Here is a 22,572-nt window from a genome sequence, read left to right as displayed (position 1 = left end):
TCGTGTTTTGTTCTGTTTTTGTGTTGGGCTGTTTTTCTGCGGTTGCTTCTGCGATGCAGACCGCCAAAGAAGCGCCGCAGACCAAGGCGAGACCGGAGAGGGGCCTGACCCGAAGTCCCTGGACCTGATGGCTCGGGTGGCCAACCTCTGCGACACGGTCGCGCAACGCCTGGTCCTGGCTGACCACGGACCCCAAGGGAAAGGTCCACGGCTCCAGGTTCCAGTTCCGCTGTACACGGACTACAACGACCGGAAGTCCGTGGACGACTTCCTGGCCGAGCTGGCGGCCTATAAGCTCGCCAGGGGACCCTCGGACGAGTACGTCCTCGCGCGGGTTCTCCCCGTGGCGTTCCAGGCGAGCGCCGCGTGCTGGTGGCGCATCGTGGCCCCCTTCCTCACCGGGGAAGACTTTCGGCGGAAGTTTCAAGATGAATTCCTTCCACCTGGGTATCAGTCTCGAGTCCAGCGAGAACTGGAACGCCGGAGCCAGCACCCAGACGAGACCCTCGTCGAATATGTACGGGTGATACAGGACCGCTATGACAGAGCCTGCCCAACGACGTCGCAGTCTGACAGGGTTGCTCGGGTGATGCAGCAGAGCCACCCAAGATTCCGGCCCTACCTGCATGGCCTCACGTATTCCACCCTGGAGCAACTGGCCCGGGACGCTCACGGCATACAAGAGACGCTCCTGGCCGAGCTGCAGTATCGGCCCCCGCCACCGCCTGAAGAAGCTCTTGAGCCGTCCTCTGCCGGGCGAGCTCCCGGGCCCAGAAGAGTTTCGACTCAGCGCCAAACCCTAAATGGCGCGGTCTGCCCCCCCCCCCCCCCCCCCCTCCCGTGCGCTGGACTCCTACGCCTTCGGGCAATGGGAGCGCGGGAGACCGTTCGATGGTTCGGACCCCCGGCTACGTGCCCGGCCGGCTGGATCGAGACTACGGCAGGGTGAAAGCCGTTTAAGGTCCTTCCCCCGCAATGCCAACCGGAGCGCCGACCGCTGGTCCAACGAGGGACACCAAGAAGGGCCGCAACGACAAGCGCAGGCAAGCCCGACGCACGGCCCTGACCGGCGCAACTCGGTCCGGTTCGTCGACTGCGGTCGCCATGGCCACTTCCGGCGTGACTGCCCCGACCTGCGACGCAACCGTCCTGCAGCCTCGAGAAACGAGTTGACCCCTGAACGCCTGTCGGCCACGATGACCATGGACAAACCGGCAAAACTTCCATCGGTATGTCGAGTTCAGCCTGACCTTGAGCTAATTGAGCCTCGTATGACAGTTAGAGTGCTTGGAATAGCTGTGGCAGCGCTGATTGATACCGGTGCGAGTCTGTCGCTTATTGGGGACCACCTGATTGAACGCTGCAAAGAGCAGAAAGCCAACCTACGCGAGACTAACGTGCGCTTACAGCTAGCGTCAGGACCAGAAATGCTCGCGAGTCAAGCTGTAAGGTTACAGATCGGGTTCAACGAGAAAAAACGCCGTCAGTGCTTCGTTTGCTTACCCGGTCTCACGGTACCGATTATTTTGGGGCGAAATTTCATTTTCGGGGAGAACCCGGTTCTTGACTTTCCGAACAAAGGCAACCAGCTAGGTGGTGACGCGAAACTGATGCCATTTACCAGACGAGAGGATTGTATCGTCAGTGTCAATAACGTTGGCGTTAGAACGCCTGCTTTGCGACTCCAATGTGCGGTAAGCGATTCTTTGCAGAAGTGTCCTGCTACGCACCAGCAAAAGCGGCGTCTCCAAAGACTCCTGGAGGAGGTTTCGCCGATGTTCACGGAGAATCCCGGTAGAACCGGTGTCCTAAAGCATTCAATTGACACCGGGAATACACGGCCTCCACGCTGCAGCCCTCGACCATTCAGCGTACACAAGCGAGCCCTGCTGGACAAGGCGCTCCAAGAGATGATCGACACGGGTGCAATACGTGAGTCGCAGAGCCCTTGGGCCTTCCCGATCGTCCTTGCCCCCAAGAAGGATGAAACGGCTCGGCTTTGCGTCGACTATCGGTGCCTGAATGCGGTAACCGTTCGTGACGCGTACCCGTACCTCTCGATTGAGTCGATCATGTACAACTTGGGAACCGCGAGCTTTTTCACGACTCTTGACTGCAGTCGCGGTTTCCTCCAGATAGAGTTCGAACCCGCTGACATTGAGAAAACAGCACTCACATGCTACAGAGGATTGTACGAGTTTGTGCGCATGCCTTTCGGCTTGAGCAACTCTCCTGCCACATTCCAGCGTCTTATGGATATTGTGCTTGGAGACGCACGGCACAACTACGCCATGACATATATGGATGACGTAGTAGTCTTCTCACGCTCGTTCGAAGAACATCTTGTGCACCTTCGGACTATACTCGAGCGCATGCAGAATGCTGGTTTTATAGTTCACCCGGGAAAAATGCAACTGCCAACATCTAAGATTAACCTGCTCGGTTTTGTAATCGACGATGGATCGCTTCGCCCTAATGAGGACAAGCTGAAGGCCATAACTGAGTTCCCTACCCCACATGATGCAAAGAGTTTGCAGAGATTTCTTGGCATGGTTGGATTTTACTCTCAGTTTATTCCCCACTGTGCAGAGATAACGCGGCCTCTGAACGAAGTGCTGCGCAAAGGCGTCAAGTGGCGTTGGACGGAGGCACAGCAAAATGCTTTCCTTCAACTCTCCAGATCTATTGCTGAGACAGCATATTTGAAGCTTCCAGACCTCAACCCTCCGTTTGTGCTGCAAACCGACGCGAGCGGCTACGGTTTAGGTTCTGTGCTGCTTCAAGTCTTTGATGGTGTCTTACGACCCGTAGCGTTTGCTAGCCATACGTTGTCACCAGCTCAACGGAATTACAAAGTTTGCGAGATTGAGTGCCTAGCCATCATATTCGACCTGCAGAAATTCAACATGTATCTTGATGGCGCGCGCTTTGTGTTCCAGTAGTGTAATGCCGCCTTGTCTTGGCTTCAGCGGCTGGAAAATCCGGCAGGACGATTAGCGCGCTGGGCAGCTACGCTTCAGAAATATGACTGTAGCATTGTGCACAAAGCAGGCTCACAAAACAAAGTTGCAGACGCTTTGTCGAGCGCTCCGCTCGGCGAAGAGCACGTGCCCTAGAATGCCAATGTTGTGGCTGCGATAGATGCTGGCTCGCGTTGGGGCACTTTGATTAGCCGAGATGATCTTCGTGCTGCACACCAGAACGATGGACTTTGTCGCAGGGTCTCTGAGTGGTTATCTTCACGTGACCGACGTGGCAACAGAGACGGTGACATGGGTTTTGACTCGTACTTGCTGGCCGAAGAGGGTCTGCTCTTCCGGTACATACCTCATATCGACGACGAGGAGGGTGGCTCCACAGACACTCCACTTCGAGCCGTGATACCTCGCCGAGTTCGCACGTCCTTCACTATATACTACCATGACTCTACTTTGGCTGGTCCCAGTAGTGGCTGCAAGACTTTCGAACAGGTGAGATGGCCCGTATCGAGTGCGAGACAAGGCCTCACGCCTCACGTACACACTCGTTCAATGTGAGTCTGCACGTCTCGCTGGACCTATCCATGTTACCAACCTCAAACGGTATTATGAACCAGATGACGAACTTCTCTCGCAGGTGGAGCGTGATGCCGATTTGGGATATACTTAAAAATAAACTGAAGTTTCTGCGAGGACTCCTTTTGATGTTGGTGACGAAGACGAAGACGAAGACGAAGACTTAGAAGATTCACGTTGCAATAGGATTTGGCGCGAACTAGTTTCCGCACCATACAGATTGTGCGCGTAGTTCTGTGCGATATACACCGATAGTGTGCTGGCAAATTTAGCTGGTATATTGCCGCGCCCAACGTTACCAACGATTTCTTGTGGAAGCCTTTCCCGAAGACAACTGTTCATTCTTTTTTTCGTTCTTTTTGAACCTTCGACATGTCCCGCTACCGCCCGAACCGTTGCCGGAGGTTTTCTCAACCTCCTCGATGAGCCACGTGGTTTCAGGGACTACGGAACGCGGTGGGCAGCCGAGGACCCTCTACCGGCCCTAGCTACGCCGCCAGATCAGCAGCCCCGGCTGCGGCTACAACGACGGCTACCGGGCGCAGACCAACAGAGACCAGGACCGCAACGAAGGTCCTCCTGAGCGTTACGTTGCCAGCCACGGCCCCGGGGGTACCCACTCGTCCTCAAGCGGCTGGTCCACACCACGGGTCTCTGCTGATTGTGTGCGGCCTCAACCCTAACAAGATGAACGCCGAGAAGCTCTTCAATCTGCTCTGCTTGTACGGCAACGTCGTCAAGATCACTAAAGAACAAAAACGGCTGTGTCATGGTGCAGATAAAGGACCACCTGGCCAAGCAGAGAGCAGTGCGTCACCAAAACAGCGGACAGTTCTCCAACGCCAAGATTGAGCTCGGGTACTAAAATCAGGCTTTCCTGAATGACGCGCAGCTGCCCTTTCAGCTTCCTGACGGAACGTCGTCTTTCAAGGACTTCATTGGCAACTGCAACAGCCGCTTCACCAATCCTGAGGCGGCTTCCAAGAACCGCATCCAGCCACCTATGCATCGTCACAACCCCCTCCTCCTCTACCGCCACCAACCAGAGAGGACAGCCACTGGGCCAGACGACAGGACGACAAAGAAGGGGGCGGGGGGGGGGGGGGGGGGAGTTTGTGGGCATTGCGGCCCATCACGGCGAAAAATAACCTGCGCTCCGCGCCCGTCGCGCAACGTGCGCGCGAGCCGCAGTCGATGCTCGGGCTGCGGGAGATCATCCACCGCAAGCATAAAGTAAAGGTGTGTTTTCTGAGATCTACCTCGGTGGTCCTTCTTTCGGGTGAGCAGTAGCACTGAACCCTACAACACACACACACACACACATATATATATATATATATATATATATATATATATATGGGTGGTTTCATCTCAAATCGTGCAGGCAAAAAGGGTCGAATTTTTAATTTCGATGAAAAAAATATATGTTATGGCACCGTTTTTAAAAACGCAGTCGCCGCAGACCGCAAGTTCGTCGGATTTTTTGTTCGCGACTTATGAATTTTTAAAGAGGCCGCGGCGAAAAGCAGTGTTTTTCACACCCGTCGTGGGTCGGGTGTTTCGCTTGATCTCCCGCCGTGGATTTTCAGTCCACATTATATTATCTTTTTTAAAGCACTCTGTGGACACATTTAAAAGGCTCCAATACCATAAAATAATTTTAGGCGTTTTGCTTTTTTTCTGTAAAAATGTCAAAAACGCCCCCTTGGTCAATTGTTGACGAACTTTGACAATTAATCACTGGCGATCTACTTGGGTTACATCAATACTTTTTATGTCCACGGAGAGCCCAAAACACGTTCTTTATATGTATCATAAAATACCTTGGCTGTATAAAATATTATTTGCGGTACGTTTACGCTAATGTTATGTGAAAACCAAAAAGTACCATTTTTGAAATTGATTTTCTCAAAAAACCCATTTTTTATTTTTTTTATTTTTTGTTAAAATGTAGATGTGATAGTTTTCTACGCGAAAATCAAGTCTAGAAAGTGTATATTTTGTTTGTATGTTTTATATTTAGGCCTCAATATCGGGAAAAAAACGTCTTTGTTTTGCAAGACCCAAGTCAGACATTCCGACCCATCCGTCTCTATGAATTGTGAAAAAGTTTTCTTGAATTTTCTTCTGCATTTTGTAATCAATTATAAACGAATTTTGTGGTATTGAATATTTATGTATGTTTTGATAAGAGCGGGAACCACGAGATACATATCTAACCAAATCAGCAGGCCTTGTAGACTTTGAATAACCAAAAGGCACAGACGTTGTATTGTTTCGATTTATAAATCTTTCACAGTAAACCAGCACGACTAGCTAATAGCTGTCATATTACTGAGACAAAGAAAGTCACCACATCCGTCGATATGTTATATACAATTCTTTCCGAAACCAAACACTGGGGGTTTGTTCACCGCACATCGCACAGGTCACCAGGGAATGTCCTTTCACTTCCGTAATACACAAAAGTGGTGACACAGAAACGGTCCGCAACACACAGAGAGTGTGTCATGGAGAGGGGTAGGAAATAAAAATAAATAAATAGGAATTAAATAGCCCAACTGCGATCTTAACGAAAATTGCGTTAAAAAAATAAAGTATTTAGGTTGGAGTGGTGGCAAGACGATAGGTCCATGCCTGGTGGAGAGTCAGACAAAGAAGTCGACGGCACGTAAAGGTAAAACAAAAAAAAAAAATCAATAATTTAATAAAGACGGGAAAACTCAGCCGCACATGGCAAGAAGATAAACCAACTCCTCCGGGCATTCCATAAATGGGACGCAACCAAATGCGTGCGAACACGCTCTCTACATCATCGCCTAGGCCGCTACGCCATGACAAAATAAACCCAACAACTGAACAGTGCTAACAAACAGTTAGTAAGAAAACATTGAAAAAAAAAAAAACGTTCAAAAACGCACCCGAGAAACTAAGTTCAGCGGGGCGAAGAAACACACACGAGTCGGTCCCACGACACTGAACTCTGGCAGGAGGACGGCGTCCAGATGATGCTCGAATCTGTTTTTCCCTCTGTTACGCACATCCACGACGGCTGTGAGGAACAGTGGCTGTGCGAAAGAAAGTGAAGAATAGATTCGAGCAGGCGATGCGCGAGAAGGTAACCGAGACTATGCCTGAAGCTTCATATCGGGAGAGGAGCTTTCGAGGTAGTTTCTGCAGTTACTCAAACTTTCTCTTTCCCCATCCCTTTTTCAAAAGAGCACATCAGCCGGCGCTGACTTTTCATCTCGGGAGAAGCCCACTCTTCACAAACGGTTATAGTTGACAAGGAGGCTGACTTCGACCCAACTAGTCTCCGGGCAAAATACAAACACAAGTATATTTACCAACACGCTCGTTTTAATGTCAGTCTCCGGGCTTTGCTGTTTCCAAAAGAGATAGCCCTTTATAAGGACAGAATGAGCGGGTTGGTGGGGATAATTAAACTTAAACAGCCCCTTCTCGTTTTCTTCCTCAAGTTTAATAGATAACCCTTCGGTGCTATCGGATCTCCCCGGAGAGAGAGATAGGGCGCTCGAAGCTGGGGCAAACAGGCGGTATCGTTTCACGCATGCACGGATGGCTGGTTTCAAATTTCCCCACATCCCTAACGAAATCGGCCCATCTTCGTGGGTGCGTCTGTGGGATTTCTGTCCCGCGCCGCCGGTTTTAGCGCGCACGCGGCGTTGTTTTGGCTGGCAGAACAGTTGTTGACCGTCGATATTGTAAGGCCATGGTGTCCTCATCCTTGCAGGCAACGATTCCTTTGTTTTCCCTTGTGCAATAGTCTGACTGACTCCTCCTGGGTGGCTGTCACTGTTCGCCGCGTCAACGACACAATCGTACCATTTTACTCCTCGTGACACAGGGTGCGCTGCTCGCTTTACTGTCACGGGCCGTCCCATCTAACACAACGAGCGCGAAAGGTCGTGGTCATCTGCTGGCTCCGAAAGGGCGGGACGTTCATGCAGGCCAATGAGGGCCCCGAATCAATACGACGTCTGCCGACTCCTACACGTTAAAAATTTACGACACCTGCTGGTCTGTTAAGAAGTGTTGCTTTCTCTTTTTGGAACTCCTCCCAATGTAGCTTGCCGCCTATAATAAAATTTAAATAAGAAATAAATATAACAGGGTGGAAATACTGTATTTCATTTTTATGTGGGAACGTTGAAAAAAATAAAAAAAACTATTTCCAAGCTTGTGAAGACGCGCAATTCGTAAGTCCATTTCGTGCCGTAAAAACATGTTTTTGTACGATATTGATGCTTAAATATAAAACATACAAACAATATATACACTTTCTAGACTTGATTTTCGCATAGAAAACTATCACATCTACATTTTAACAAAAAAAAAAAATGGGTTTTTTGAGAAAATCAATTTCAAAAATGGTACTTTTTGGTTTTCACATAACATTAACGTAATCGTACCGCAAAGAATATTTTATACAGCCAAGTTATTTTATAATACATATAAAGAACGTGTTTTGGGCTCTCCGTGGACATAAAAAGTATTGATGTAACCCAAGTAGATCGCCAGTAATTAATTGTCAAAGTTCGTCAACAATTGACCAAGGGGGCGTTTTTGACATTTTTACAGAAAAAAAGCAAAACGCCTAAAATTATTTTATGGTATTGGAGCCTTTTAAATGTGTCCACAGAGTGCTTTAAAAAAGATAATATAATGTGGACTAAAATTCCACGGCGGGAGATCAAGCGAAACATCCGACCCACGACGGGTGTGAAAAACACTGCTTTTCGCCGCGGCCTCTTTAAAAATTCATAAGTCGCGAACAAAAAATCCGACGAACTTGCGGTCTGCGGCGACTGCGTTTTTAAAAACGGCGCCATAACATATATTTTTTTCATCGAAATTAAAAATTCGACCCTTTTTGCCTGCACGATTTGAGATGAAACCACCCATATATATATATAGGTGTTTTTAAGGCAAATATCTTTGACGAAAATCTGTCTGTTTAGGAGAAAAAATAACAGGAGGAGGCTTAAAACTGCTCACGTTTAGGAAGGCAAAAGCGTTATAGTCCCTCGGGTGAAATGATTTCGTCAATGTTTCTACACGTATTAAAGTTTAGGACGACGTCAAGAACAACGTCCTAGAGATCAACGCCAAGTACGGCGTCTTGGACGACCTCCAGGACGACGTCGAGCACTATGCCAAGGACGTCGTCTTGGACGACGCCGAGGAGGGCCTCAAGGATGGCCACTAGAACGACTTCGAGAATTGAACATTGAACATTGAACATTGTTATTATTTGTCACGTAAGTTTACAAAAACACAGGAACAAGCCGGGTGAAGCCTCAGGGGCTTGTGTGCCTGGCTCGGCAGTTGACGAAGTAAACAACAAAATGAGAGAGAAAAAAAATCTGCGCTGCAACGGAACAATATAATCCTTAAAGTACCAATACAACTGGACCATATGTAGATTAACAATAATAGCACTGAAATCTCAGAAATGCATACATGTCGCGTAAGACAAAAAAAAAAAAAGAAAAAAAAAATCTAAAGGCAAAAAAAGACAACAGGAATGTTCATTTCACAGTTCGAGGTTTCTAAGCGGTATTTTTAGCTTTCGTTTTGACGTTAAATTTATTACATCATCAGGCAGGTCGTTAAAAACTTGCGGTACATAATACATCCGTGTTCGTTCACCATATTTGGTCCTGATACGGGGTATATCAAATCTAAGTGATGGCCTCATTGGACGCTGTTGAATGTAGGGAGTTTTAAAATCAGAGGTCCAGAAATGTCGGAGGACCACCGTTTCTCTAAAAAGCCCCATAAAGGACGGCCAATTGAGTTTATGAAACATGTTGTCACTCGTGATATCTTGCCTATCGAAAGAAACACTTTGCAAAACACTTTTTAGTAAGGAATTAATTCTATTGCGCCAAGAAAGAGAGAATCCTGAAAACAGGGTTATACCATATCTTAAATAACTATACGCGAGAGAATGCACTAAAGTTTTACGAACGGAGAAAGGAAGAAACATTTTATTATTATAGAGAGAGCATGAAACGCTTCTTAATCTTTTGCATAAGTGTGCCATGTGTGTGTTCCAAGCCAAATCGCTGTCCATATAGATTCCGAGATATTTGACCCTTTGTACGTATTCAAGACTTTCACAATTGCACGATATGCATTTAGAATTGTGTAATGCTATCGGAACTGAAGTTCGACTTGCTTAAGCGGGTTTCTAAAACATACCAGTTTGGTCTTTACAGCATTCACTTTTATAAGATTAGATTGAAAGCAGTCCATAGTGTTAACAAGATCATTTTGGAGTTATTGAATTGCGATATGATAATCCGCATCACAAGAAACTAAAACCATATCATCTGCATATTGAAATATCCTGCACACTGAGACAACACTTGGAAGGTCGTTTACAAATAAATTAAAAAGCAAAGGCGATAACACAGAGCCTTGCGGTACCCCAGCCGTTAAGAGTGTTCTAGAACTCTTTTGAGACTTAAATGCTACTTACTACATGGGACCGCCCTGAAAGATAATTTTTTAAAAGTGAAAAAAATTAGTCCCCTAAATCCTAATTTGTATAGTTTAGTACAAAGAGTATCATGATTAATGCTGTCAAACGCTTTCGATGCGTCTAAGAACACAGCGCAAGTGAAAAGACCCTTATCGAAGCCCGTGTGCAAGCAGTCACTGAAATCTTCCAAAAAAGTCCGCGTTCCCCGCTCCCCGATGAAGCCGTACTGATTATCAGACAATAAACCAAAATGTTGCACAAAACTAGTCATTGTTTTTAAAATATCTTTTTCTAGTACCTGCGCAAGGCAGGACAATATTGATATAGGGCGATAGTTTTTTTAAGTCATTAGTTGCGCCTCCTTTGTACAGTGGTCCAACAACAGCAGTTTTCATTGCTATAGGCCATTCTCCCGACTCAATGATGTCGTTGAACATTTCTAGAAGTACACGTTTTAGCCTTTTCAAAATTTCTTCGGAAATCACGTATATGAATTCCGTGAAATCCTGGATATTTTTTTTATCTTTAAAAGAAAACAAAAGGTCACGCAGCTCCTGCTCTGATAACGAAGGAAGAAAAGCCGAAGCTTGATTGTTGCCTTGCAATGTTCCAACTGAAATATCGCTATCTTGAACCACGCCGCATCCACGAGCAAAAAAAAAAAAAAAAAAAAGCTGAAATCGTCAATCGTTTTCTGTGTCACGGGCGCAGAGAAAACAATGACGCAATGACGCCTCAAGGACGTCTAAAGGACGGCAATGACGCCTAAAGGAAGATTTCTATGACGATCTTTAAGACAGCGTCTAGTACGACAACTAGGACGACCTCTAGGACGACCTCAAGGACGAAGTCAAGGACGGCGTCATCCTGGAGCATACAATTGAGCGGCCGTCTGAGTGGTCATGCAAACATGCAAACGTTTTGGTACATTTCGTGTCGCCGACGTGTTTTCGCTCAAGAACTTTGAAAGTCGACTGAACGGTGAGACATATAATGCATCTATTGACGATAAGACATATAAAGCATTTAGATTTTAATAGACAGAGAAATTTGAAATTCTAGCCAAAGTTTAATAAACACAAAACTTCCTGACATTTCAGGACCAGCTCGTTCCTAGCTCACGGGTTACTCTGGGTTGGACGGAGGAATGAGCGGCTTATGTAGGCCGGTTGTGATTCCTGCCTCCGTGTTGCTCCACGGACCGGCTAAGCCTTGACACATAGATGCTTGGGAGGATGGTCGACGATCCGTTGATGTGATATTTTGTTGTATGGGTGTTCCAGGATTCTAGGTGCAGATGTTTACGTCAGTGTCGTTACGTGCCCAGGATATCTGTTTTGTCGAAGGAAACGCTGTGACGCAGTTTCGTTGCGTGTTTAGCGAGGGCACTGGCTTAGACGTCGGTCTTTTTTACGTCGTTTTGTGGCGATGGAAGCGTTCGGCAAAGTTCTTTGCTTCCCTCATCTAGGCAGCAGGACACTCCACGAACGGGATGCGATATATCAGGCCTTGAGAGTTCTCCTTTCGCGGTTTGTCGTTAGGACGAGGATTTAAATCGAGTCTTTATGGATAAGAAATTTTCGCCTGCCTATGGTGTGGTTTGATGAACCTGAGGAGAGGAAGTCGATGAAGAATGGTGGACACTGGCTTTTGCGTGACCGCAATCACATGTTTTCGATGCACGCGTCAGATGGTCTCGCATGCGTTCCTGACGTAAGGCAGGTACAGAGGGCACGGAGGGATCGCGGAGAGACGGGGACGACGCAGCTTCTTGCAGACTCGGTTACTGACTTTTTTGGTCTTGCCGTTGTTTTGAAGGTTGGCCTTGATCTTGTTGACAAGATTGTGGAGAAACTCCTCCGTCCAGCATACAGATATGGCACGTCTGAACAGCGCAGTGACCACCGACATCTCGTGGGTTGTTATATGGTAATAGTCAAACTTCTAGTACCTTCCGTTCTGCGTAAACTTCCTGTACACCGAGAAGGTCAGCTTGCCTGAAGTTTTCTTCACACTAATATACAGAAAGAAAAACGCACCGTCTTCTTTGCGTTTCACAGTGAATTGAATAGCAGCTTCGACAAGATTTAAGTGTTGCAAAGACGGTCGATATAAGTCGTCTTAACGATGCAAAAGGAGTCGTCCACATAATGCAGAAATACCTTCGGATTCGGCACGAATGTGGCAAGGGCTTGCTGTCCAATGTGATCCATGGTGAGGTGTGCCACGGTGACCAAAATAGCTGCTCTCATAGCGGTGCCGCTCGTTTGCTTGAAGAGGAGACCATCGAACGACCCAGCGATCACAAACGGCCCACCATAAGCGGCTCTCTCCCTCCAACCCGCACTCACCCGTGACCAAGGGAGCTAGCTGGTCCCGAGATGTGTGGGAATTCGGTTTTTAATAAACTCCGACTAGAGTTTTAATTTTCAGTCAGTCCACGCAATATGTTTATTGGTACATTCATTCTAGTTATTTTTTGACATGTGTGCTTAGACTAGCACGGATGGTTTGAAAACGAAATATCCTCGTCTATGCTCAGATTGTTTGAAGGACAAAAAGTGCTACCGCGTAAATTGAATATTAGTGTGAAATCAGTCATTTAGCAGAGGAATTAAAAAATATGAATAGTCACACTCCCCTTTCTACACGCTTTGAAAATTAAAATAAACAAAAAAGGGTACCAATTTCAGTGTATAGTTTTGAGGCTCGGTGGCTTCCATCATAAAACACGCAGCTACACAGTCGAAGAAACTAAATACCAATGTTAAACAATACTTGCCTGCTAGTGTAGCACGAAGGCTTTGTAAATGTTGCAGACGAACGTGATATGTAAAAAACACTAACTGGGGTAAAACAGATTTGGAAGAACCTGCAAATATATAAAAAAGTGAAATCTCAATTATGTCAGACTTGAAGAACCATATATTTTGCTTCGGCTTAAGTCCAGAAGCAACGAGCTATTGGGACCAATCAAGCAGCCTCGAAAACGAAAGTCATTGCATATTTTCTGTTATTGATGGGTTCAGTGATGACAGAACAGGTAAAGAATCGTGACGAAAGCCATGATGGTGCGCTTTTGGCGCAGTTTGATTTATCCCTTGACGTGAAAACGTGCGCTGCGTCTTTACTTAATGTGAAACAAAGTATAGGGAATTTTAGTGTAAGTAAAGTTCTGTGTTTCTCACGTAATTTATCCTATTAATGCGACAACGTTAAAGAGCTCGTGTCACAGAAATTTTGGCGTTTGTGGAGGGGCGGGAAATCTTGATTGGCCAATAGAGTCATGACGTCAAAACCACATGACCTCACGCGAGTATATCGAACAACCCACAACGCTCATGTCAAACGTAACGCCACAAGAAGAATGAAAGTTATCAAAACATCACGTGTAATCCGATATAAAGGTCACTGCATGTCTCAAATAATTTTACTTTATAAAGTCGCTCATTTGCCTTAAAAATTCGAAACATTCTACGGACGATTCGAACCTACGGCCCTTCAGGTTGCGAGCGAGACATGCTACTGATTAGGTCACTAAGGCAGACTTTTACGGCGAATGAGAAGGCGGTGCGAACGGGGCCCGATAACGCTATCGTATTCCACCCTTAAAGGTGAAGCTTAAGTGTCCTCCAAGTTTTAAAAAAAGATTCCATTGCAGCTCTAGTATTGGAGTTGAAGTCTCTTAATTGAACATATGATTGGTAAACCTCTCAAAGCCATATATATATTTTTACGTAAGTGTTGTAGAACTTTTAAAATTAGAATTCGGAATGCTTGTTGTGTTAGAAGTAATACTCGAATTTTCTGTAACTAATTGGTTTCATATAATTAGACTGAGATAGATCCAGCAATATAGTGACGAGGTGAGCAGAGGCGGGGCAGAATCGATGTGTTTTATTCTGAAAAGCGTAGGTTTTGATTACGTGTAGATAGCGAATAAAAATAAACAAGACAAATATTTCCGCCATTCTCTTTCCCACCCTGTCAATAATAACAGCTCTTACTCCCCTCAGACATAACGCAAGAAAACATAATTCGGTCTGGTTCCTCGTTATGTTCTTAATTTGGTGAAGAGTAGACATGGTGTTTGATTTTAAGTCTTGCATATTTTTTTTTTAGTAAAGTGAGAGGCGAGTTTCGTCCTCAACCTGTATGTATCATGATCGGTGGAAATTAGAGGATAGGACAATCGTCAAGGTAAATGTGCCAACTAACTAAAATCTGTTGAGTTTTACATTGCTGATTTTAGGGGTCACATAACACATTAGAGAAAAAAATAGTAAATACAATTTGCGAACATTTAATTGATTTTCTTTTATATTTTAAACAAAGAGAATTCGTGTTTTTCTTTTTTCGCCCGATATAAAAAGTGCAATCGAAAAGAGCGCCGCAAGCCCTGCACGCAGAGACGATTGGGAAAGTGATACAGACATTTCAAACCATGTCGTCACTATCTCGACAGCGGATTATTGGTGAGTGCGTCGACGACACATGTAACGACGAGAGTGGAACGTCAGTGTGTCACTTTCAAGCTTCAGTGTGGTCAACGCTTGCGTGGGTTTTTTTGAGCGCTATTTTCAACTCGGGCGAAACAAAATGGCGAACACTGATGGAATAACATCTCTTGAACGATTGTTTAAATTGACCTGGCCTTTTGTTGTAATTACTGTCAGCATTGCAGTTACATGACCCCAAAAACCACTAATAAAAACGAAAATTAACAGATTTCATTTGATTAGTCAATTACCGAGTCAATTCTCCCCACATCTAATGTGCGCCATGCTTGATAAGTGCATGAACGCGGCGCTAGTCTAACTCTCATCACGCCGCTGATATTCCCCATTAAATCTCCTATAATTAAAATAAAATATATTTATAAATCGATGCACATATAACTGAGGAAAGAGCTTGGCCACCTAGTTTAATCCAGTAATTTGTTATAGCGTTGAAATGTTTCTATAATTTATCTTCGTTGAATCAAAACGAAGACAGCAGGTACGCTGGCGTGATGCTACGATGGAGAGTAGTTTACCTTTAAATAATTAATAAAAGAGTACTGCAAAGTTACAAAATAGCTGGAGATTGAACGTCTTTGGCATCTTGACAAAATTGCAACATCTGGCGCCCTTAATATTGAAGTCAAATCGTGCTCCGCTGTGGGATATATAAATATTGTCATGGGAGGTATACTAATACCAGAATCAAATTAGAGCAAACGAAGAATTTGACGGTTCCAACTTTTTAAATAAAATTAAAGAGTCTAAAACCTACAGAAATGGAAATACCAATTATTTGATCATTTCTTTTTCAAATCTCTCAAATGCTGCTAGTAATACGCCCGCGTGAGGTTTTTCCTTTTTTTTCGTTTTTAGTTGTTGGCACCCAAGGCGCCGCCATGAGAATTTGATCGAAGCATAATGTATTTAAGAATGCTGAGGTAAATTTAAGCAATGGTTAGGAGTATACAGCACTTTTGCATTTTTGATATATCTCACAAGGTCCGACAGGGCTCACTTTTTCCACGAACTGCGTCTCATATTGATGTGACTTATAACCTTAACCCGAGCAAGGAGTAATAACTGCGTACACCAGCTCTGCTGTGTCGCATAAGCCACCGCGTGTGGCGTGAACAAACCCGAAGAACAGCCGGTGGCAGCGTATCAACGTCTTTATTCGGTTGCGTCCGCAATATATAGTTTTCTGAGTGGGAGGAGGATACTGAAAGGGTGAGGCAAAGGGGGAGGAGGAACGACGGGGTACCAACTATCTCTTGGGTCGGCGAACGGAATAAACGAAGCCAGCGTTCGCGGGAATGACAACGCAGAAATAAACAGCTAGTGACAATACAACATACTCAAATTCACCTTTACGGGGATCTTTAAGAATGAGAATGAAACTCGTCCATTGGCGACAAATTAGGATGTCTGAATATAAGGTTCACTGTTGAGCACCCTTCGTCTGCCGGCAGTGTTCGTTTTATGTCAACCTCAACTAGGTGGCAGGTTGAGAAAGAAGTTTATGCCCTGTCCACATTACAAGGAAGTAGACTTCCACTTGTACTTTACTGCGCGTGCGACAAATTGTTATTTAGGGTGGGAAGCTCGGGCTGTAGGCTGAACATGTAGTGTGTTTTTAAACTGCCACCCACTAAAGTTAAACCAAAACCCTGTCTTGTATTCAACACCACTCATCAAAGACAAAACTGGAATATGTGCTATACTGCGTATACCACACTGTACGCAGTTAATAAACATCGTCCCTTTGAGAGAGGCCACACAGATATCGTTCACTCTCTTTTTTTTATGTTCAACATGGTTTATTGTCCATTGAAGTAAAAAATGCCTTAGTAATGTTTCAAGAATGTTGTTTCCGTTTTTAGTGTTTTGAAGACATAAATTATTAGACATGTGGAGGCGCTCGCCACGCTCGAAGGGCCGGGAAGACATAGGATAATAGTAGAAAGTTAAAATTAAAAAAAAAGAACATTATTGGGAAAGAAAAAAATTTTCAGGTAATTTTATTAGGCCTTGCGTTATAATATTTGAAGAATTTGGGCCTCTGTTTTAGAGCGAGAACATTTAAAGGACTCACGGACACCTTAAATAAATAAAGAAAAAAAAGGTCGGAATATTTTAAAAGCATGGCTTTAAAGCGCTCGCATGAGATCGTAAAGGCTACGCGGGTTCCGTACGAATTGCAGTTAAATTTCTTCCGAAACGTCTTTGGGGGACTATACGATGTCGTAATTAGAGTGGCCGCACTCATCGTGGGCACCCCAGGTAAGCTCTGTCAAAAATATTGAAAGAAGGACCGTCAAGTGACAGAACAAAAACATAAACTACTCTATATGGCAGAATCAAATTACCAGTGTACATAATATAATTCCGTGCAGGATATGTCGATTCCGCGTGTTTCTTGTTTTTGCGCAAGAGGAGATGATGATTGGGGCTTTTTAGAGCAGGAGCAACCTAGGCCATATTGCACAAAACAAAGGTTTTTCCAAGGGGCTTACAGGTATAATTTATGAGAACTGCAAGCTACAGCTGGTGTGAAAGGCAAGTTTTATGGGGGAAATTAAAAACTCGATTGAATGGTACCATTGGTTGATCGCCAAGCAGAAATGAACGAAAGAGAAGGTGATCTCGAAAAAGTTCTGGAAAACATGCTAGCCGCTCTTGGTTTAAAGATTTGCAATGCCACAGGATGTGCAAAAAAGTCATAGCTTTCCCACGGTTGTCGCAAAGTTTAACATCCTCGCTACAGAGCAGGTGAACATGAGCCAAACGGGTACGACCGATTCTTAAGCGGCAAAGGAGAACTGGAACCTGACGGTCTTTATGGAAGGAACTCTCCCACACCCCCAGTTGGGGCTTGATAACATAAAGCTTGTTCTCTTTTTTTTTCAAATGTGTTTATTTCCACCTTGTAAAAATACAGATGGTGGGGCTGTGGAAAAAAAGCCACGTTTAGCAGGTTGACGAGCCCGCAGGCTCTCTATTAGTGGTAACTAAGCAGAACTAAGGTGCGAAGAATGAACATGCATAAAAAAGGATAATGACAACGAAGACGAAAAGGTATACAGGCATACAAAACAGAAAACATACTCCCATGGTTACAGGCATTGCACGGAGTTCACCGTACTTACAGGCAAATAAATCAAAATGCATAAGCTGATAAGCGTTTAATAATGACGGAAGTGTATAACACAGGCATTGTTTCCTGTAGTTTAAACGAGGTGTAGGTACTACCCAATTCTCTCCATGTCTTGTCGTATAGTTCGATTCCCTTATTTGTAGTTGTGCCAGATTACGTATATTATTTATATTCCTCTGTGTTTCCAATTTATACCGCACACTCAATCGATATTTATAAAGGTTGTATGCTGGGATCCCGTGGGAACGATAAAAAAGTGCACATTACGCTCTGTAAAGCGCATTGTAAATATGTCGAAGACATTTTTTTTGTACCAAATAAACACGTTGTAAGTTTGAAAATGTGGTTGTCCCCCACACCAGTTGACAGTCATTCAAACGGGAATAAAATAGTGAATTACACAGAAGTAACTTGAATATTGCGTAAAGAAGGTATCTAACACGACCTATTATTCCAGTTATCTGAGCAATTTCGCCTACTAAATAGTTTATATGACTATCGCACGACATATTTGCGGAAAACACGCCACCGAGACTTTTAAAGTGCTCCACAATTTCGATTGGACGGGAATTAAGGAAAGTATCTCTATCACTGGAATCGTCTTATTTTTTGGTCTAAATATTACTGCTTTTGTTTTTAATTCATTTACTTGCATGGAATTAGATTTTGACCAGTTCTCCAACTGCCATCACTTCATATTTGATTTGTGGAAGATTGGTTTAAGCTCTTGGTGTGGCAAGCCAAGAGGCAGTTTTGGGCAGTCTTCTGCAGAGGCAGCAAGCAAGTCTGCTTTCTCGTTTCCGGAGATACCCATGTGGCTTGGAACCTAACAGAATTTGATCAAGTGTCCTAGTTGAAGTGCTCGGTTTAAACGTACCCCAAGATATTGCACGAGAAGGTTCTTGCTGTCTGTTAAGGACGAAATGGCTAGAAGTACGCTCTGGGAGTCCGCGAAGAGAATCGCTTTCATGATATTGTTCTCCATTTAGTACTCAACAGCCATTAAAATGGCGTACAGTTCAGCAGTAAAATATTTGCAAGAGTGTGGAGTTGTCGAACTTTCCTTAAGGGGATAGAATAAACCGCACACCTCACGAAAGTTTATGTTTTCGATCCATCAGCGTAAATGTACGAGTAGTCCTTGTATTTCTGTTCGAAATCGGCAAACTCCTGCTGAGGAACGCGTGAAGAAATAGCTCTCTTTCTGTACTTAATCAGTGACCAGTCAAAATAGATTGGCACAAGGTCTCAAGGTGCAATTCTTTCATTGCTCCTCAGCAAAGCACCTTCACTAAAGGGAAGCTGGAGGGATGTTGCCATGCTTTGAACTCTGAAACTCAGAAACCGAACAATACTCTGCTTGTTTTCAAAGATTCGGAGGGATTTAGCAGGTTGGACAGCATCAAAAGAGGGATATTGAGGAAAGCTGAATATCTTGTAAGCATAACAAAGACTCATATATTACCTTCGTCTTTCCAGAGACATTTGACGAGTCTCTGGAAAGACGCTTGTTCTGAGCTGTTCTTAGCATACAAGCTAAGAACAGGTGATGTTCGAAATGCCCCGGTGGTAAGTCGGAGCCCCAGATGATGGGAGGGGCCCAACATCTTTAGGGTAGATGGACGCGCCGACCCATAAACAATCGCGCCAAAGTCCAGGCGGGACCGCACCAAAGAATTATAAAGTCGCAAGAGGCACCATTTGCCAGACCCCCAGGTAGTATGCGACAACACCATAAAAATGTTTGACGAACGTAGAAATTTGTGTTTGAACTCTTTCAAGTGGGGTATAAAAGTGGGCTTTTTATCAAATATTATTCCTAGAAACTTGTGGGCCTCCTTTACAAAAACAGCAACAGCATTCAAGTGCAACACTGGATCTGAAGACAGTCCACGGCGCAGTGAAAAGGGAACACAGTCTGTCTTTTCGGGGGAGAAGCTAGAGGAATTTCGTTCAGCCCACTTGCTCATCTCATTGATTGTTAGCTGCAGTTGCTGTTCACAGCTTGACAAGTTACAAGAGGAAAGCAATATCTGCACATCATCCACATACATTGAATAGGATAGAGATGGTAATAGGATAGAGATAGGATAGAGATGGTTAAAATCTTAACAGCAAAGAGTGTAAGACTTCGTACTCCACCCTGAGGGACGCCATTCTCCTGGAGAAAAACATCCGATAGGATGGAACCCAAGCGCACTTGGAAGGTCGAACTCGTCAAGAAAGTTTTAATACAGCGAAGCATGCGACCTCGAACACCATATGAGCCACCCGTCTCGAAGGACCACACACCGTGACCACACGTCTCGAAGGATCCCATATCTCCAAGTCGTGTCGTAATCCTTTTCTAGGTCGAAAAGGACAGAGACGCAGTGCTGGCGATGGACAAATGCTTCCCGAATAGACGTTTCCAGGCGGACAAGGTGGCCTATCGTGGAACGGCCCGCTCGGAAGCCGCACTGAATTCTATCAAACACACCCTCTGCCTCTAAAAAAAATTACGAGACGGCGATTAACGAGTCTCATAAGTTTCGCCGAGGCAGCTTGTCAAAGCAATTGGGCGGTGGCTTGTCGGTAATGAGGGGTGGTTGCTGGGTTTCAGTAGAGGGATTATCTGTGCGAACGAACGGCACTCCGCAGACCAGCGAGATGCATGGCCACGGTCACTAAGGTTTTTTTGGTTTTGTAGGTGGACATCTGCCTGCGCGACGACAAGGGGCGCACGCGGTCACGGTACATCGAAGGCCCGTCTCCGATCGACAAGTGTGGCGTCACCGCCCCGTCATCGGTGGTTGAAAAGCCTCGCATCCCTGCCAAATCATCGGTGGGCGTCCCCATGTGCCTGATTACGGTCAGCGCGCTTTGGAAAGGCCTATCGCCAGCGTCTGTCGACTGCTTAAGCCCCTGTCGACGAACGGCACTCCGCAGACCAGCGAGATGCATGGCCACGGTCACTAAGATTTCTTGGTTTCGTAGGTAAGCCTGACTACTCACTATTTCATTGTGGGTAGGCGGTTCACATCTCGCTGGTCTGCATTCTTTTTTTTTGTTTGCTGAGTGTTCTTTATAATGGAAGAAAAGGGTGACTGGTTGACATGTATGAAGCCTGTGACCCCTGATGGTGCGTGCTTGAAGTGTGCAGAGTGCACGAACCATTACCATACGGGGAAATGTTCCGGAATAACGACCAAAGCAAGGAAGACGATGACGTCAGAGAGCATTTCCCGCTGGCGGTGCGGGACGTGCAAGCTGCATGCAGAGCGCCAGTCTGGGTCTCCTGAAGACTAGAGGAGTGTGTCAAGACAGGGATCCCTGGAGGGGAGCCTTGGAAAACTAGTGCAACAGAACGATGCTATCAATCGTAAACTGACTGCCCTCCTGATTAGAATCGACGCAATTGAAATGTCGCTGCAGTCTCAGACTGGAAAAGGTGATGAGTTGATGTCTAAGATTGAAACCCAAGGGAGGACGATTGAGGGCATTGAAGAATCTATGAATACCCAGTCAGAAAAGCACCAAGAGCTGATGACTAGACTGGACAGCCAAGGCAAAATAATTAAGGGTCTAGAACAGAAGGTGAATCAATTAGAAGAGAAATTAACTCAAAGGGACGAAGAAATCTGGGCACTAAGAAAGGCCGTCGACATTGCGGAACAATATTCCCGAAGACAGAACATCGAAATTCACGGAGTCACTCAACAACCCAACGAAAGCCTGTTAGAGGTAATTAACGTCATTGCTACTAAGCTAGGCGTGGCACAACTCGCAGCCACTGACGTCGAGGCTGCCCACATTCTAAGAGCAAAAGAAGGTAGACCAGCACCCATACTGGTGAGGTTCACTGAGAGGCGCACGAGAGACGTTTGGGCAAAAAAACGAGTTAGTCTTAGGAGCGAAAACATTTACATTAATGAAAACTTAACCCGAGCAATCAAGAATGTATTGTGGTCAACAAAGGCATGGTGCCAGAGAAAAAAGCTACAAGTTTACATGGGTAAAAAATGGAAAGATATTTGTGAGACAGAACGAAGGTGCCGCATTAATTCAGATTGAAAGCGAAGGAGATTTCGACAAAATTAGAAAATCATTCAGTCTTCCTTTGAGTCATTTCAGGAATGGGATGCTTACACAAAACAGTCAATAGCAAAGGACGGTTGTGGGAATACGAAGTTAAGTTTATTACATGTAAATGTGCGAAGCATCCACAATCATTTTGATCAGTTAAGGGTGCTTTTGGCGGGCCGGCTTCCTCTCCTTGATGTGCTTATAATAACCGAGGTAAATTTACACGAGGCATCTTGTGCGTCCTTTAGCCTTACAGGTTTTCATTCCTAGAATATATGCAAAGAAGGCAGAAGGGGTGAGGGAATCTTATTATGCATAAATTACTACTGTTTATCCGATAGAATTAATGTAAAATTGGACAACGCAAAAATTTGCGCGGAAGTCGTAAATAAGGATATGTTCTCCTAAGGCTGCATTCACCATGGTTTCTTATATAATGGCGCTGCGTGAAATGCTCGCGCATTTATTACAGAATTAGCGTGGCGGCAACAACGAGTTTAGCCAATTTGTTTATAGCAATTTGCTTGTTCGGCGTTGCAGTATTTGTACTCGATGTTATAGGGAACTTCAGTTGCGTAGCAAACTACGCAATGCAGTTTGATGATGCGTAGCAAACTACGTATCATAAAACTCCCATTCTTCGCCTAAAGGTAGTGTTGGCGGTTCAAATCAGATACCACATATGCTAAACAATATTTTAGTGTTATAATTGACGTCTGAATTTTTCAATTAGAACATGGCGGCCGACGGAACTCTCTAGAACATGAAGTGGATTAAGCCTGTTAC

General features: G+C 45.1%; 1 protein-coding gene across 1 annotated transcript; it reads left to right on the top strand.

Annotated features, from left to right (window-relative positions):
* Positions 1-20,891: 20,891 nt before the first annotated feature.
* LOC115318762 lies at positions 20,892-21,672 on the top strand (the record flags this gene model as incomplete). Its single annotated transcript, XM_040218867.1, has 2 exons — positions 20,892-20,930; positions 21,028-21,672. Coding segments are annotated over exons 1-2 (684 nt in total), but the record flags the coding sequence as incomplete, so codon positions are not given.
* Positions 21,673-22,572: the final 900 nt, after the last annotated feature.

This window comes from Ixodes scapularis, unplaced genomic scaffold (assembly GCF_016920785.2).
Source record: "Ixodes scapularis isolate PalLabHiFi unplaced genomic scaffold, ASM1692078v2 PGA_scaffold0__279_contigs__length_252992795, whole genome shotgun sequence".
Lineage (NCBI taxonomy): Eukaryota > Metazoa > Arthropoda > Arachnida > Ixodida > Ixodidae > Ixodes > Ixodes scapularis.
This window is presented reverse-complemented; position numbering and strand designations above follow the sequence as displayed.